Below are 12,150 nucleotides of genomic sequence, written 5' to 3' on the forward strand. Positions count from 1 at the left end.
TATGTGGAAGGCGTAAGTGGGAGGGGACATCGGGATGTGGGAGGGGGGAATGGCACGGAGGGCTGAGGGCAGTCACGTATTTAGGAGGCAGAGTAGGTGGGGCAACAGAATTGGTATTTGGAAGTGTTTTGGGGGGACAGAACTATCCTTTGGGGAGCAGATTGGTATTTGGGGAAGGTAGAAACTGATGGAGGGACGTAAGGCCGCATGTGTGGATGCTAAGGCCGGGAGGCATCTGGGCCACAGTGGTACGCGGAGCTTAGGGTCTCCGGCCCCGTCCGGGGATCTCTGGTTGCGGTCCAAACCGAGGAAATCAGTTACGGCTGTATTAGGAAAACAATTCTTAGCCCCAACCAGTCCAGACTGGAAAATGACACTAAAAGTACTACGGTACGGCAGGGAATTCAGGGGACGCTCGCCAGGTGGCCAGGGACCGCTCGGCCTCATGGAGCCCCCGGGCGCCGCGGCCCGCCGCGCGGACTAGCGGGGCTAGGGAGGGGGCGTCTGACGTCAGCGCGTCTGGGCGCCCGGGCTGGGAGGCGGGAACGCCCCCCCTCCGCGAAACCCCCGCCTTCCGCAGGCTGGAGAAAGCACGAGGATCGAGGTGGGCGGCCCCAAACCCCCGCCCCCGGCGTTGCCAGGGTGCAGCCATTCAGTTCAGTTGCTGGGACACGCGTCACCATGGCGACGGCCCAGCGCCTAGCGGTCAGAGTATTTAAAGAACAAGCGCGCGCACCGCCCGGGCGTCGGAAAGCGGCCTTCCGGGGTACCGCGGTCTCCTTCTCTCTCCCCACCCCCTTTCACCCCACTTCGGGCGCCAAGTCTCTCTGACCTCCACGGAGAACCCAGCACCCCAGCGCGCCCCCGGTTCCCAGGCCGGTCCGGCTTCAGGCGGGATCCCGGGCTCCGGGCGGGCGGGAGGGACGGGATGCGGTGCAGTGTTGTTCTTTCCCCCGCCAATATTGCACTCGTCCCGGCCTCCGGCCCCCCCGACCCCCCGGCCTCCCCCTTTCCCTGAGCGGAGCACACCCCTGCCCTCCTGGCTCTCGACCCCTGTTGCTGTAAGACAGACTGGAGTGTCACCGCTGCCACCGTGAGTAAGTGGGGCTGGGAGGACTTTAGCCATCCTCGGGCCAGCACCCCATCTTTCACCTAACCTCATGCGACGCCTTTCCCCACCCAAGCCCCAAACTCAACCAAATTTACCCTAGATCTCTAACTTCCGTCCTACTAGCCTTCCTCCTTCACCTGCTTCAGGTTCTTTCCGGTTCCCCATACTATCCCCACAAATCTCTAAAATAAGCAATTGCACTAGGTTACAAAACAACTGGAACTTTATGGGAGTGTGCTGATCTCTTTCCTGGGGTTGATGCCTGAGAAATACCCCTTGAAAACTTCCCATCCCCTGAACAGTGGGGTCATCCCCCCCACCCTCCCACCCTACCCGGGGGCTGAACTTTCAGTCGGTACTAGAGGATCTGTGCTTGGCTGTGGGGCTGTAGATTAGACCTCTGGATCTCTGGGATGGACCCCCAAGGCCAAAAGGTCTAAAATCAGGGTTCTGAATCCAGTGGCCACTTTCTCACATCCTTCCCTGGAGCAGCTGCCTCCGGAATGGCTCAAAGTCCTCTGGTACTGTGTCTGAGGAAGGGGAAATGAGGAAGGTCAGAAGTGCGGGCCCTCCTGCAGGGCCTGGAGGGTCAGGTGGATCCCAGTCTAGAGCCTCACCATTGCATCGATATTGGAGATTGGACCAAATGATGTTTTCTTGGGAGAAGCAGAATACACCGAGACGCCCTCCTCGCATGGATGTGTCAATGATCACCCCAGAATCCGCTACTAGCTGGGGACCCTCATAGAGCTTCACCCTGTCCAGGATAGGGGTGTCCATGGGTGCTGGGGTGCCAGTGGGCACTGTGCCATCATGCCCAGGCTCTGTTGTCCCCAGCCCCCCTAGAACTCACCAAGCCTGGAAGAGAAGGGAGGGAGAAGGGAGGGAGAGGGAGGAAGGAAAGGGGAGGGAAGGGGGGTTGCTTTTCTCAGGCCTGGGGCCCCTGGCCCTTTGTCCAGCCCCCTTTGCATCTCAAAGCACCAGCCACATTCCAAACGGGGATTGGGTTGTCATGGCGATGAGTACAATGGGCTGGGGGGTGAAGTCACCCGCTTCCCAGGCTCTAATCCACCCCCCCTCGTCCCAGGTCCTGGCCCCCCTCAGCCCCAGGCACCTTAAAGGGGAACCAGCCCTGGACCCTGGACTCTGGGCTCTTGGCCATAGAAAGTCCAATCTCTAGGCAGGCCCATTTCCCCTCCCTTCCCTGTCATCCCCCTTTCTCCAGTCAGCAGTCCCGGCTTCCCACCAACTAGGGGCACTTGTCTGAAGGAAATGCAAAGTTGTAGACAAAGTGCTGAACTGAGAGGCCTCAGCTCTGCTCCCAAGCGCTGTGAAGTCTTGGGCCCCTCTCTGGGCCTCTCTTCTGTACACAGGCCTTCCAGGTCAGACACTTGAGGAAGCTTGTTCCGGGCTGTACCAGTGAAGGGGCTGGGTGTGATGGGCCCCTCCACAGACTGGCTTGGGGTTTAAAGACTCTGAGAGAACTGTAAAGGGCATCTAGCCCAATGCCCACATTTTCCAGAGGGAAAAATGGGGCACAAAGGAGGGATGACTTGCCCAACACTGCATACTGGTCCTCGGCAGCACCAGCACCAGAGCCGAGGCTGCCTGATGTTAGGAGGAGAGCAGGGCCAAGGCAGCGTGTCTGTGGTGAGAGGGGAGATGGAGAGAAGTGGCCCCAGTTCCAGCCCCTGGCACCAAGGAATTGAGTAGAGGGGAGGTCACTGATGAGTCCCAGCCAAAGGGGAAGGAAGGCCAGGCCTGGGGTCCCCCAGGAGGACTCAGCCCTTCGCCTCACCGAATGTAGCCAACTTGAGGCCGGTGCAGCAACTGCCAACGGTAGGAGGTCTTGTCACGCCAGCCCACGTTTCGTGGGTCAGTCCACAGCAGTCGAACCTGATCAGGGGTGTGGCCAGTGTGCCACAGGGCATTCCGGAGATGCTCACCAGGGCCAGACACTGATGTCACTGCCTAGGGTAGAGGGGGGTCATCAACAGAGAAAGTGGGTCAGCCACAGGGACCAGAGTGAGGGGAACAGGTTGGTAAGTGAAGGTGGGAAACGGAGATGGTTAACCTTGAGCTGCAGACCGGGCTGGGCAACGGCCCGGAAAGGTGTGGCCTGCCAGTAGGTCTGCTCTGTCTGCTTCCACATGACCACGTAGAAGCGGCCGCTGTCCTGGTAGCTGAAGAGAAAGCCTGCATAGTCGTCGTCAGTCACCGTGTTTACATGGAAGGTACCTTCAAAGTCCACACCATTGAAGGCTGTGTATCCTGGTGGGGGAATAAAGGTCGGGGGCAGCAAGGTGGCTGGTGGCAGGGAGAGAACAGGACCCAGTGTGGGGTAGAAGTGGGAAGGGATCCCTGTGCTATGTGTTGCCAGCTGGCTCCACCACCTTCTCTCTTCCCTTCACCCATCCTCCCTGTCCGTCTCCATTCCCACCTTTTTTTTCTGCCCCTGTAGGATTCCTCTGTTCAGAAACTACTGAACTGGGTGTCCACTCTTACATACCCACTGCCAGGCCGGGATCACTGTTCATGGTCTGAACGATTTCCATGCCCTGGTGTTGTGCAGTAAAGAAGAAAGCCCTGATCCAGGTGCACCACCCCACCTAGGCCCCACCTGGCAGTCTGGTCTGACGGCACCTGCCCAGCCCACCACCCTGTGTACCTGGTTGAGCACGACCCAGTTTGGATCAATCTGAGCATCACCCTCTGGATCCAAGACGACGGTCTGATAGGCCCGAAAGTCTGTGAGGGTTACCTCTGCGCTTTCGGGGCACACATCCAAGGGGTCGACGACTGCGTCATTGTCAAAGTCATCTTCACACACATCACCCACGCCGTTGCCTAGGCGGAGGGAGGCTACTGCTCAGAGAGGCCTTATCGACTGCCACAAGCCAGGGCCCATCACCTCTTAGGCCTTGCATTCCTGACCCCCCCCCCTTCTCCCCACCAGTGCAACCCTCTGTGGAACCCCAGCCTTACCATCTGAGTCCTTCTGATTGGGATTGGGCACCAGGCGGCAGTTGTCAGGACCAGGAGGAACATAATCTGGGACACCATCATTGTCATCATCTGCATCGCATTCATCTCCCAGTCCGTCATTGTCTGAGTCCAGCTGGGAGCTATTGGGCAGCCGTGGGCAGTTGTCCTTGGTGTCCTGATGCCCATCCCCATCACTACCCAGAAGAGAAGGCATCCAATAAAGCCTCTGATGGTACCACAGCTTTCCCTTCTTCTGTTTCAGAGTCTCTCTGGAATCTACCCTCCATCTGCCCAGACCCCCTGCAGTCAGCCAAAGAAAATGAAGGTCTAGCAGTAGGAATGGAGAAAGACCATGGGAATAACTTCCTGCCCAACAGTAATGGAGATTTAAGGCTAAACCAAACAAGGAGTTGAGAATATACTAGAGAAAAGGAAAATAGCCCTTGCAAGGCCTTCCATCTCTTGGCCAAGACCCTACCTGTCTTCATTGGTGTCACAGACATCCCCCACCAGGTCACTGTCTGCATCTGTCTGAGAGAGGGGGATCTGTTCTCACCATCTCCTCTTCATAACTGAAGAGGTGACCTGACCACTTTCCAGCCAAAGACTAGGGCTCCATCCACCAGTCCCCCTTCCCCTCCTCTGCCCTTTCCATTCTCCTGTACCTGGGTAGGATTGCTCATTTCTGGACAGCTGTCGCAGGCATCTCCCACCCCGTCCTCATCCCTGTCTGTCTGTAAAGGATTGGGGACTTTAGGGCAATTGTCCAATCCATTGGGGATGCCTAGAAGACATGGGGGTACCACAAGGTCATTATCAGGACATACCACACACTCTCTTCTGGGCTGGTGAAAGCCCCAAGCTTTGTCTCCCCACCCAGAGGGCAACTGGTCAAGAAACCTGCCTGCACGCTCTTGGCTGACCCCACTCTACCTCACACTCCCGCTGATATCCGCTGTGGGTCATCTGCTCCCCTCAACCAGGCTGACTTCCACAAGCAAGCCCCTCAAAAGCCTCACAGACTTCCTAGCCTCCCTGCTTCATCTCCATCTGGATGCAAATTCTGCAGTTCTCCCCAGCCACCCCACCCCCTCGGCCCCAGGCTTGCACCATCCCCATCCACGTCGTTGTCACAGGCATCCCCTTCCCCGTTGCTATCTGTGTCCTTCTGGTCATTGTTGGGAACGTTGGGGCAGTTGTCACAGGCATCACCAAATGAATCTGTATCTGAGTTCTGCTGGTCCTTGTTGGGTAACAGCCGGCAGTTATCCTGGCCAAGCGAGTGGAAAGGGAAGGGTCAGGCCCCCTCGGAATCACTGACCACCCTGCCCCCATCTTGTCCCTCATCCTTGTTGAAGATGACCACCCATGTGATGGTTCAGCTGCTTGGTGCAGCCCCATCCACCCAGCCTCCATGTTGTCCACCTTATTTGTCTAGGCACCAGATTCATGCCACCCTAATTTGCGATCTTGGCTGCCCTGGGGAGCCAAGGAGAAGAGGGAGTATGGGGCAAGGTAACAGAGACAGGGCGAGGGCGAAGGAGAAGAGCAAAGGGAACCAGGGGCTGGGAGGGGCAGGGCAGCGGGGGAGCCACCTCAACGTTCTTGATCCCATCCCCATCAGCATCGTCGTCACACTGGTCTCCCACACCATCGTTATCAGCATCTTCCTGTCCAGAGTTGGGTGTCAAAAGGCAGTTGTCCTGAAAGTCAGGGGAGAGGAAGAGGATTGGGGGGTTCTGACCCAGCCTAGGGCTCCCCACCCTGCTTACCCACCTGCCTGCCCTCTGCACCTGCTTGCAGTGTTTGTTGTTGTCCATGCATGGCAGTGCCTGGTCTGGATAGCCATCGATGTCCGTGTCAGGCCCACACACGTTCCCATTTCCTGCCCAGCCCACGTTGCACTGGGGCCACACAGAAGGGAGTGAGCCGTCTGGCTGGCTTCCCACAGCCTGTCATCTCTCCCCACCAGGCCCAGGCCCACCTCCCTTTCCCTTGAAGGCCCCCGTCCTAAACATGTCCACTAGTCCTCCCCATTTCCCCAGGCTCTTCACTTCTTTCCAAGCCCCCGGCCTAGCTCACCAAGCAGGACACTGCACCGTTGCGTTCAAAGAGACAGTGAGCATGGATGTGGCAGGGGCTGTGGGCTGGGCTGTGGCAGGTCCGGGCAGGGAGGCAGCCCTGGCTTTGGTTGCCCAAGAAACCCAGGCGGCAGGGACCACACTTGAAAGAGCCCTAGGAGTGGGGAAGCAATGTCTCAGGAAGCCAAGCGCCCAGGACCACCCCCAACCCCACCTGGGGTATAAGATGGGTACACACAGCTATATGCCAGGCCTATCAGTTATCTCCTTTAGAGTCTCATAACAAGCCTTCAAGATTTATTTTCCAGATAGGGAAGCTGAGACTCAGAAAAGTTTAACGGTTTGCTAACAGTCCCACAGCTAGTACGAGGCAGAATAGGAATTCCAAACCAGGTTCATGAGGAGCATCTGCTTTATGTAGTGCCCTAGGGCAGGAGCAGGGGAAGCAGGAAACTTGAAGGGGGCAGTGGTGGCACATTCCCACAGCTCCAGACATACTCAGGGTATTCAGCTCACCACTGTATTGGTGCAGACAGAGTTTGGGTCACAGCCGCCGTTGTTACCATCATTGCATTCATCAATATCATTGCAGACCTGAAGGGACAGACTTTGGGTGGAACCAGACCTAGGGCAGGTCTCGGATACAGCAGAGGGCACTGGCGTCCCCTGATCTGTGAACAGACATGAAGCCCAGACCCAAGCCGATGCCAAGCAGAGAAGCCAGTTGCCGCCTCCATTCATCACAAGGGTCCCATTTCCAACCCAGGAGCCCCTGGCCCCTGCAAGGCCCAGATCCCTGTCCCACCTGACCTGTTTGCTGGCCCGGGCATAGTCGATGCCCACACCGGACACCTGTGTGCCCTTGTACCCTCGTGGACAGGCCTCACAGTGGAAGCCGGGCACCGTGTTGATGCAGCTGGAGCCCGGGAAGCAGGGGTCAGCATGAGCGCACTGCAGGCCGGATATGAGGGCAAGGTGAGGCCTGGGAAACTCCTCCCCTAGACCCATGGCTCCCACTCTCCCATTTAAAAACAATTTTTTTTCAGCCCTCCCCACCCAACCTCATTGTATCAATCCTCACCCCCAGCTCCCCTCTGGGTGCCCCCACTCCCTCCCCAGGCCCTCGTGGCCCTCCAGTCTTTGCCGGGTGCCTCCTGTCTCCTTCCTTTCTCACCTCTTTTCTGATCTCCATCCTCCCCTAAACTCCAGGTTCCTCTACTTCCCACCAACCTTAGCCCCACCTCCTTGGCCCTCTCTGGATCCTTCACCACCCCATCTTTCTGCCCTCCCCCACCTCGTTGATGTCGGTGCAGTGGGTGCCGTTGCCCTGCAGGCCAGGTGGGCAGGGCCCACAGCGGTAGCCGGGGTACTCGTACACTTCCATGCAGTCCACGCCTCGGAAGCAGGGGTTGGGGCTACAGTGGGAGCGCTGCTCGTGGAAGCCTGGGGGTAGAGGTAGGCACAGTCAGAGGCACCCCAAGACACCGTTCAAGACACCGGGAGGGGAAGCACTGTTGCCTGGTGCCCTCCTTTGCTCTCCCACTCACCGCACACCTGACACTCCATAATGGTGTTTCGAATCAGGGACATTTCCTTCACCTGGTAGATGGAAGGATGGGGCGGAGTCAGCTCTCGGCATCTGGCACCCTACCCCAGAATCAGTGCCACCCCTCGCTGGCCCACCAAACCTGGTCTCGGATATCATCCCGCAGCTCCACCAGGATTTGGTTGAAGAGGGTGAGTTGGGTGACCAGGGCCTTGGTCTGCTCCCCTATTAGGGCCCAGGGTGTGGAGAGGCTCAGAACGGGGTTACCAGCCCTGGCTCCTCCTTGAACAATAAATCCCACCCCTTTCTGGCTGCAAAGGACTTAGTTTCATGCAGATACCAAAGCCTGGAGCCTCCTCACCCCCTGCATGCCACCCCGTTCTCGCTGTGGCCTACTCACCTAGGATGGAGTGGAGTGCATTGGTCACTAGAGAGGAGAAAACACAGGGGTGGAGATGTGGAGAGGGGCAGGGACAGAGGGCTGGTGCCTCAAAATAAAGATGGAGTATGGATGGTGGGAGAGGGTAGAGATGACAGGGAAACAGCACCAGCTCTTTCCAGTTGGGTGAGGGGCCCTCTAAGGGCGTTGCCTCTTAGTCAAAACCCAAGTCCTCCCTGGCTCCCAGGCACGGTAGTGGTGGAAGGACTCAAGTGAGAGGTAACCCAAAGCCGGGCCAGGGCCCCAGTATATTCCATTTCATCCCGCCCTCCAAAGCTTTTACCCCAAGAGCTTTTCTGTGAAAAGTCTGGGAGAATGAATGTTTTTAGGTGAGAACCTCTGAACACCCTAACTGGCACAGAGAGAAACTGCGGTAGAAGGTGACAGCTGCCAATGGGAGCTAAAAAAGACCCGAGACCCGTAGGTCAGCCCACCAAGACCAAGCAGTTAACTTCCTCTCCCCACCTCAGAGTTCCTCAGCAATAGATTGCTCTCTTGGGTCATTTTCTTATGTTTTTTGGCCACCCTAGTAGGCAGGATGACCTGAGCAGGGAGATTTTTCAACCCACAGTACTTCTGGGATGGCTGTATTTGGAAATCAGAGCCAGAGGGGAAAGGGAGTTAACGTAACAGGGTCAGGGACCCCAGGAATAGGTGAGCAAAAGGAATGGGTGTTAAGGGGAAGGGAGATCAAGGGGAGAGAAGTCACTGGAGACCACCGGACCTGGGCCCAGGATGTCAGCTAACAGAAGTCCCCATGTTACCTGCGCGGTGGATGGACTCATCCCCCTGGAACGGACACTCACTCAGGGCTCCGACCCGGGCCATGGACCCACCCAGAATCATTTTCATGGATTCCACGAAACCCTGGGGGGATAGGAGCACAGTGGGATGGGAGGACCTACCAAGTTCTCCCTAGAACCTGAGCACGTCCTCCCTTTTACTCACCTGCATCCTCAAGTAAGCCTTCTGTCCGGTCCTAATCTCCAGCCCATTGACCTCTGCTGGAGGAATGGGGGCCAGTGCGGGCAGGCCAGCATGCTGGTCACCCAGTTTGCAGTCCACATAGAGCTGCAGGGCAGGGCTGGGTTGGGACGGGCCTCGCAGTCGCAGGAGAGCCGTGTGTGTGCGCCCGTCAGCCAGGCCTGCTTGCTGTAGGTTCACTGCATGGATTTTGCCATCCTCCCGCTGGTACCGCACCAGCACTGCCCAGGAGGGGAGGTCAGTATGGGCACTGGCCCCCACTCCCCCATCACCTACTTGAGTCTTGGATCATCTCCTCTCCAGATACCACATCTCTTGGGCTACCACCCCTTATTCAGCTATGTATCTCTCAATACCTTGTACAGAAAAGGTACTCAATAAATGTTTTTAAAATTGAGATTAGGATTTTCTTATTCTTCAGTGACATCAGATCACTCTATCTCCTCCAACGGTGCCAGCTGGTTCTGTACCCATTGAACTTTCCCAGGGATCTGAGGGGACTTTCTGTATCACTGCCGGAGCTCAGAGATACACCTCACCCTCCCTGCAGGTGTCCCCAAGTACAACCTTACATTCCTACAAATATGAGCTCACTCTGCTGTTTGGGTACCTGACCTCCTGAGGCAACTCCTAAGCACCCCATACCAAGTGCTGCTCGGTGCCTGGACACAGCCGGGGGGGAAGGAGGAAGGAAGGGAAGGCCCCAGTGGAGCCCACGGAAAATCTGGAGGGGCCTGAGTGTAGGGGTGAGGGAGAGTGCTCAAAGAAGGTCACTGCTGCAGGAAGGGAGATGCCCACCAGTCACCTTTGTTGATCTTGCCCACGATGGAGGCCTCCAGCCATCGCGTGTTGTCTTGGCGAGAGTAGAGGCCAAAGAGGACACCACCTTGCTTGGGGGGCAGGCGGAAGGTGGACAAGAGGTAGATATCCCCAGCAGTGAGCAGGGCTGTCCGGATCTTCTCTGCCACAGCTACCATCTGCCGGGACTCGCCCACAGTCAGCAGGTCAATCACTGCCCAGGTGGGCATTATCAAGGTCAGAGAAAGGGGTCAAATGCTAAGGCCTGCCCTCTTCCTCCAGCCCTCAGGGCTGGGGTGTCCCTCATTATCGCCCCCCACTCCACCACCAACAATCAGGCAGCAACCCTTGTTGGTATCGAAGGACAGAGGCGTTGTGCCTTGCTTTCCCTGGTTACTAACTGCTGAGGCTGCCATCCTCTGGGGACCTCAGCCCTGGGCTCACTTGGGAATATAGAGCCTGGCAAACTTGAGATGCTCCCACCAGGTGGCGCAAGGGAGTCTCTGTGCTGATTCCAGGCAGCAGTGGCACCTGGTGCCCACAGTACAGAAACGGGAAGGCAGCTTTTCTTTCCACTGCTGGATTTGGCTTACTCCACACCCCAGTGCCCCTCCTCCCATCCTGGGGACTCAGCACACCCGCTAAGGGTGAGAACAGCTGCCCACTGAGGTCTCCAGCCCTCCTGAGGGCTGGGCTCCTTCCCACGGGAATGTAGGACCCAGCTCCGCTCCTCTGCCTCCTGTGTCCTGGCCAGTCTGTGGTTTCCCTTCCAGCCAGTAGAGAATCTGTGCCTGTGTCATCTGATCCAGCTACCTCTCCCACACTCGCCGGCCCATTCCCACCACCAGACCTCCGGGAGAGACCATACCTCTTGGTCCCCACCCCCACCTCATCCTTGGGCAGCCAGGAGCCCAGGGACCCAAGCAGTGCTGCTCTCCCCGACCCTAGGGTGCCTGCAGATGCTCAGACATCAACTTAGCCAGGTCGCCCCAGCATCAGCTCCTGCACCCTCAGCCTTGGCCTCATACCTGATCCTGGCCAGCACCCACCAATCCACCATCCCCTGGTGTCCACCTCTCCCCATAATTTCACCAACTCTAGGCAGTGTACAACTCTCTCCCCTCGGGCTCAGTTTCAGGATTCTTCCCCTCTCCCCTTGTCCACAAGTTCCCTGCTACCTGGGCTGGGGGCAAAGAGGGAGGAGGTAAGAAGGGGTCTAAGAGGATGGAGACAGGCTTACCCTGCAGGTCCTGACTGGCAGATGCAAAAGAGCAGAGGAGGAGAAGAGCCAGGGCCCCTCGAAGTTCCTGCGTCTCCATGCCGCTCAGCCGGCTCACTACCCCTGGCAGGAGGACGGCTGGGAGGGGAAAAGGCTAGGCGGAGAGAGCAATAGCCAGGGGGGGGGGGGGCGGAGGGACCGGAGGGGAGAGTTGGAGGGGGGGCCAGCAGGCGGGTGAGAGGGGGCTGAAACAAAGAGCTGCCAATCACCCTGGAGGCATCCCCAGCTCCCGGAACCGGGGCACTGGGCAGCAGACCTAGAGGCCTCCCCGCCTCCCGCCCCTCCGCAGTGGTCGTCTCCACCAGGTGCCTCCCTTTCCCCTGGCATCCCCTTGCTGGGGTGTCTCCGCCCTACCGACACGCTACTAGGGAAAGCTACTGTTTTCTGAAAGCCACGGTTGGAGAAGGCAGGAACTCCTGGTAGGGGCAGTGCCAGACAGTGGGCATTATTCCACAGCTGGCATGAGAAAATGCCAAGGGAGTGACCAAGACTAGCTTCCTATAGTGCCCAAGGGAAGCCCACATGGCATGAAGCTTGCTGCTCTGACACAGCAAGTCCTTTTTATTGAAGTGGGGTCCTGCAACTCCGTTTTCCCTCATCCCTAAGGAAACTTAAGACTGGAAGTGTCCGGCGGGAACCGAGAGGATCTACAACACTGGTCAAAGAGGTGCAAATTGAAGAAACCAAGATACAAGAAAAGGACACCAGGAATTGGAGAAGACCAGGCGAAAGGCCAGAGGCCCCGGCCGAGATTGGGGTCCTGGCGGGCTGGCCGTGACCCGGATGAAGCAGTGCGCGCCTCCGTTCCGGTTACCAAGGCAACAGTTCCCGAGCCCCCACCTCCCCTCCCCCCATCCAGGCCCCTGACCGGCCTCGGCTCCGGCCGCCGCCACCGCCCCTGTTTTGTTTCCATGGCGATAGGCGGCG

General features: G+C 57.9%; 1 protein-coding gene across 6 annotated transcripts; it reads right to left on the minus strand.

Annotated features, from left to right (window-relative positions):
* Positions 1-1,316: 1,316 nt before the first annotated feature.
* Positions 1,317-12,130, minus strand: THBS3 (thrombospondin 3). Of its 6 annotated transcripts, none has more exons than XR_011645419.1 (24): positions 11,185-12,130; positions 9,952-10,158; positions 9,111-9,367; positions 8,927-9,029; positions 8,124-8,150; positions 7,866-7,948; positions 7,725-7,776; positions 7,472-7,620; positions 6,988-7,128; positions 6,694-6,771; positions 6,179-6,331; positions 5,890-6,000; positions 5,692-5,799; positions 5,207-5,366; positions 4,762-4,880; positions 4,575-4,627; positions 4,097-4,290; positions 3,780-3,958; positions 3,621-3,669; positions 3,186-3,382; positions 2,910-3,082; positions 2,669-2,756; positions 1,729-1,868; positions 1,317-1,641 (listed from the first exon to the last, which is right to left on the minus strand). XR_011645419.1 is itself a non-coding variant. In XM_012521335.4 (23 exons), exons 2-23 carry the CDS (start codon positions 10,121-10,123, stop codon positions 1,583-1,585), a joined length of 2,757 nt encoding a protein of 918 aa, XP_012376789.2. In that variant the 5' UTR covers positions 11,185-12,130; the 3' UTR covers positions 1,317-1,582. The 6 variants fall into 6 exon arrangements, 4 of the variants coding, with proteins under 4 accessions (XP_012376789.2, XP_023441626.2, XP_004482879.2 ...); XR_011645418.1 differs by having other exon boundaries at positions 2,669-2,802; XM_012521335.4 differs by lacking the exon at positions 2,669-2,756 and having other exon boundaries at positions 9,952-10,123.
* Positions 12,131-12,150: the final 20 nt, after the last annotated feature.

Source organism: Dasypus novemcinctus, chromosome 13, assembly GCF_030445035.2.
Source record: "Dasypus novemcinctus isolate mDasNov1 chromosome 13, mDasNov1.1.hap2, whole genome shotgun sequence".
NCBI lineage: Eukaryota > Metazoa > Chordata > Mammalia > Cingulata > Dasypodidae > Dasypus > Dasypus novemcinctus.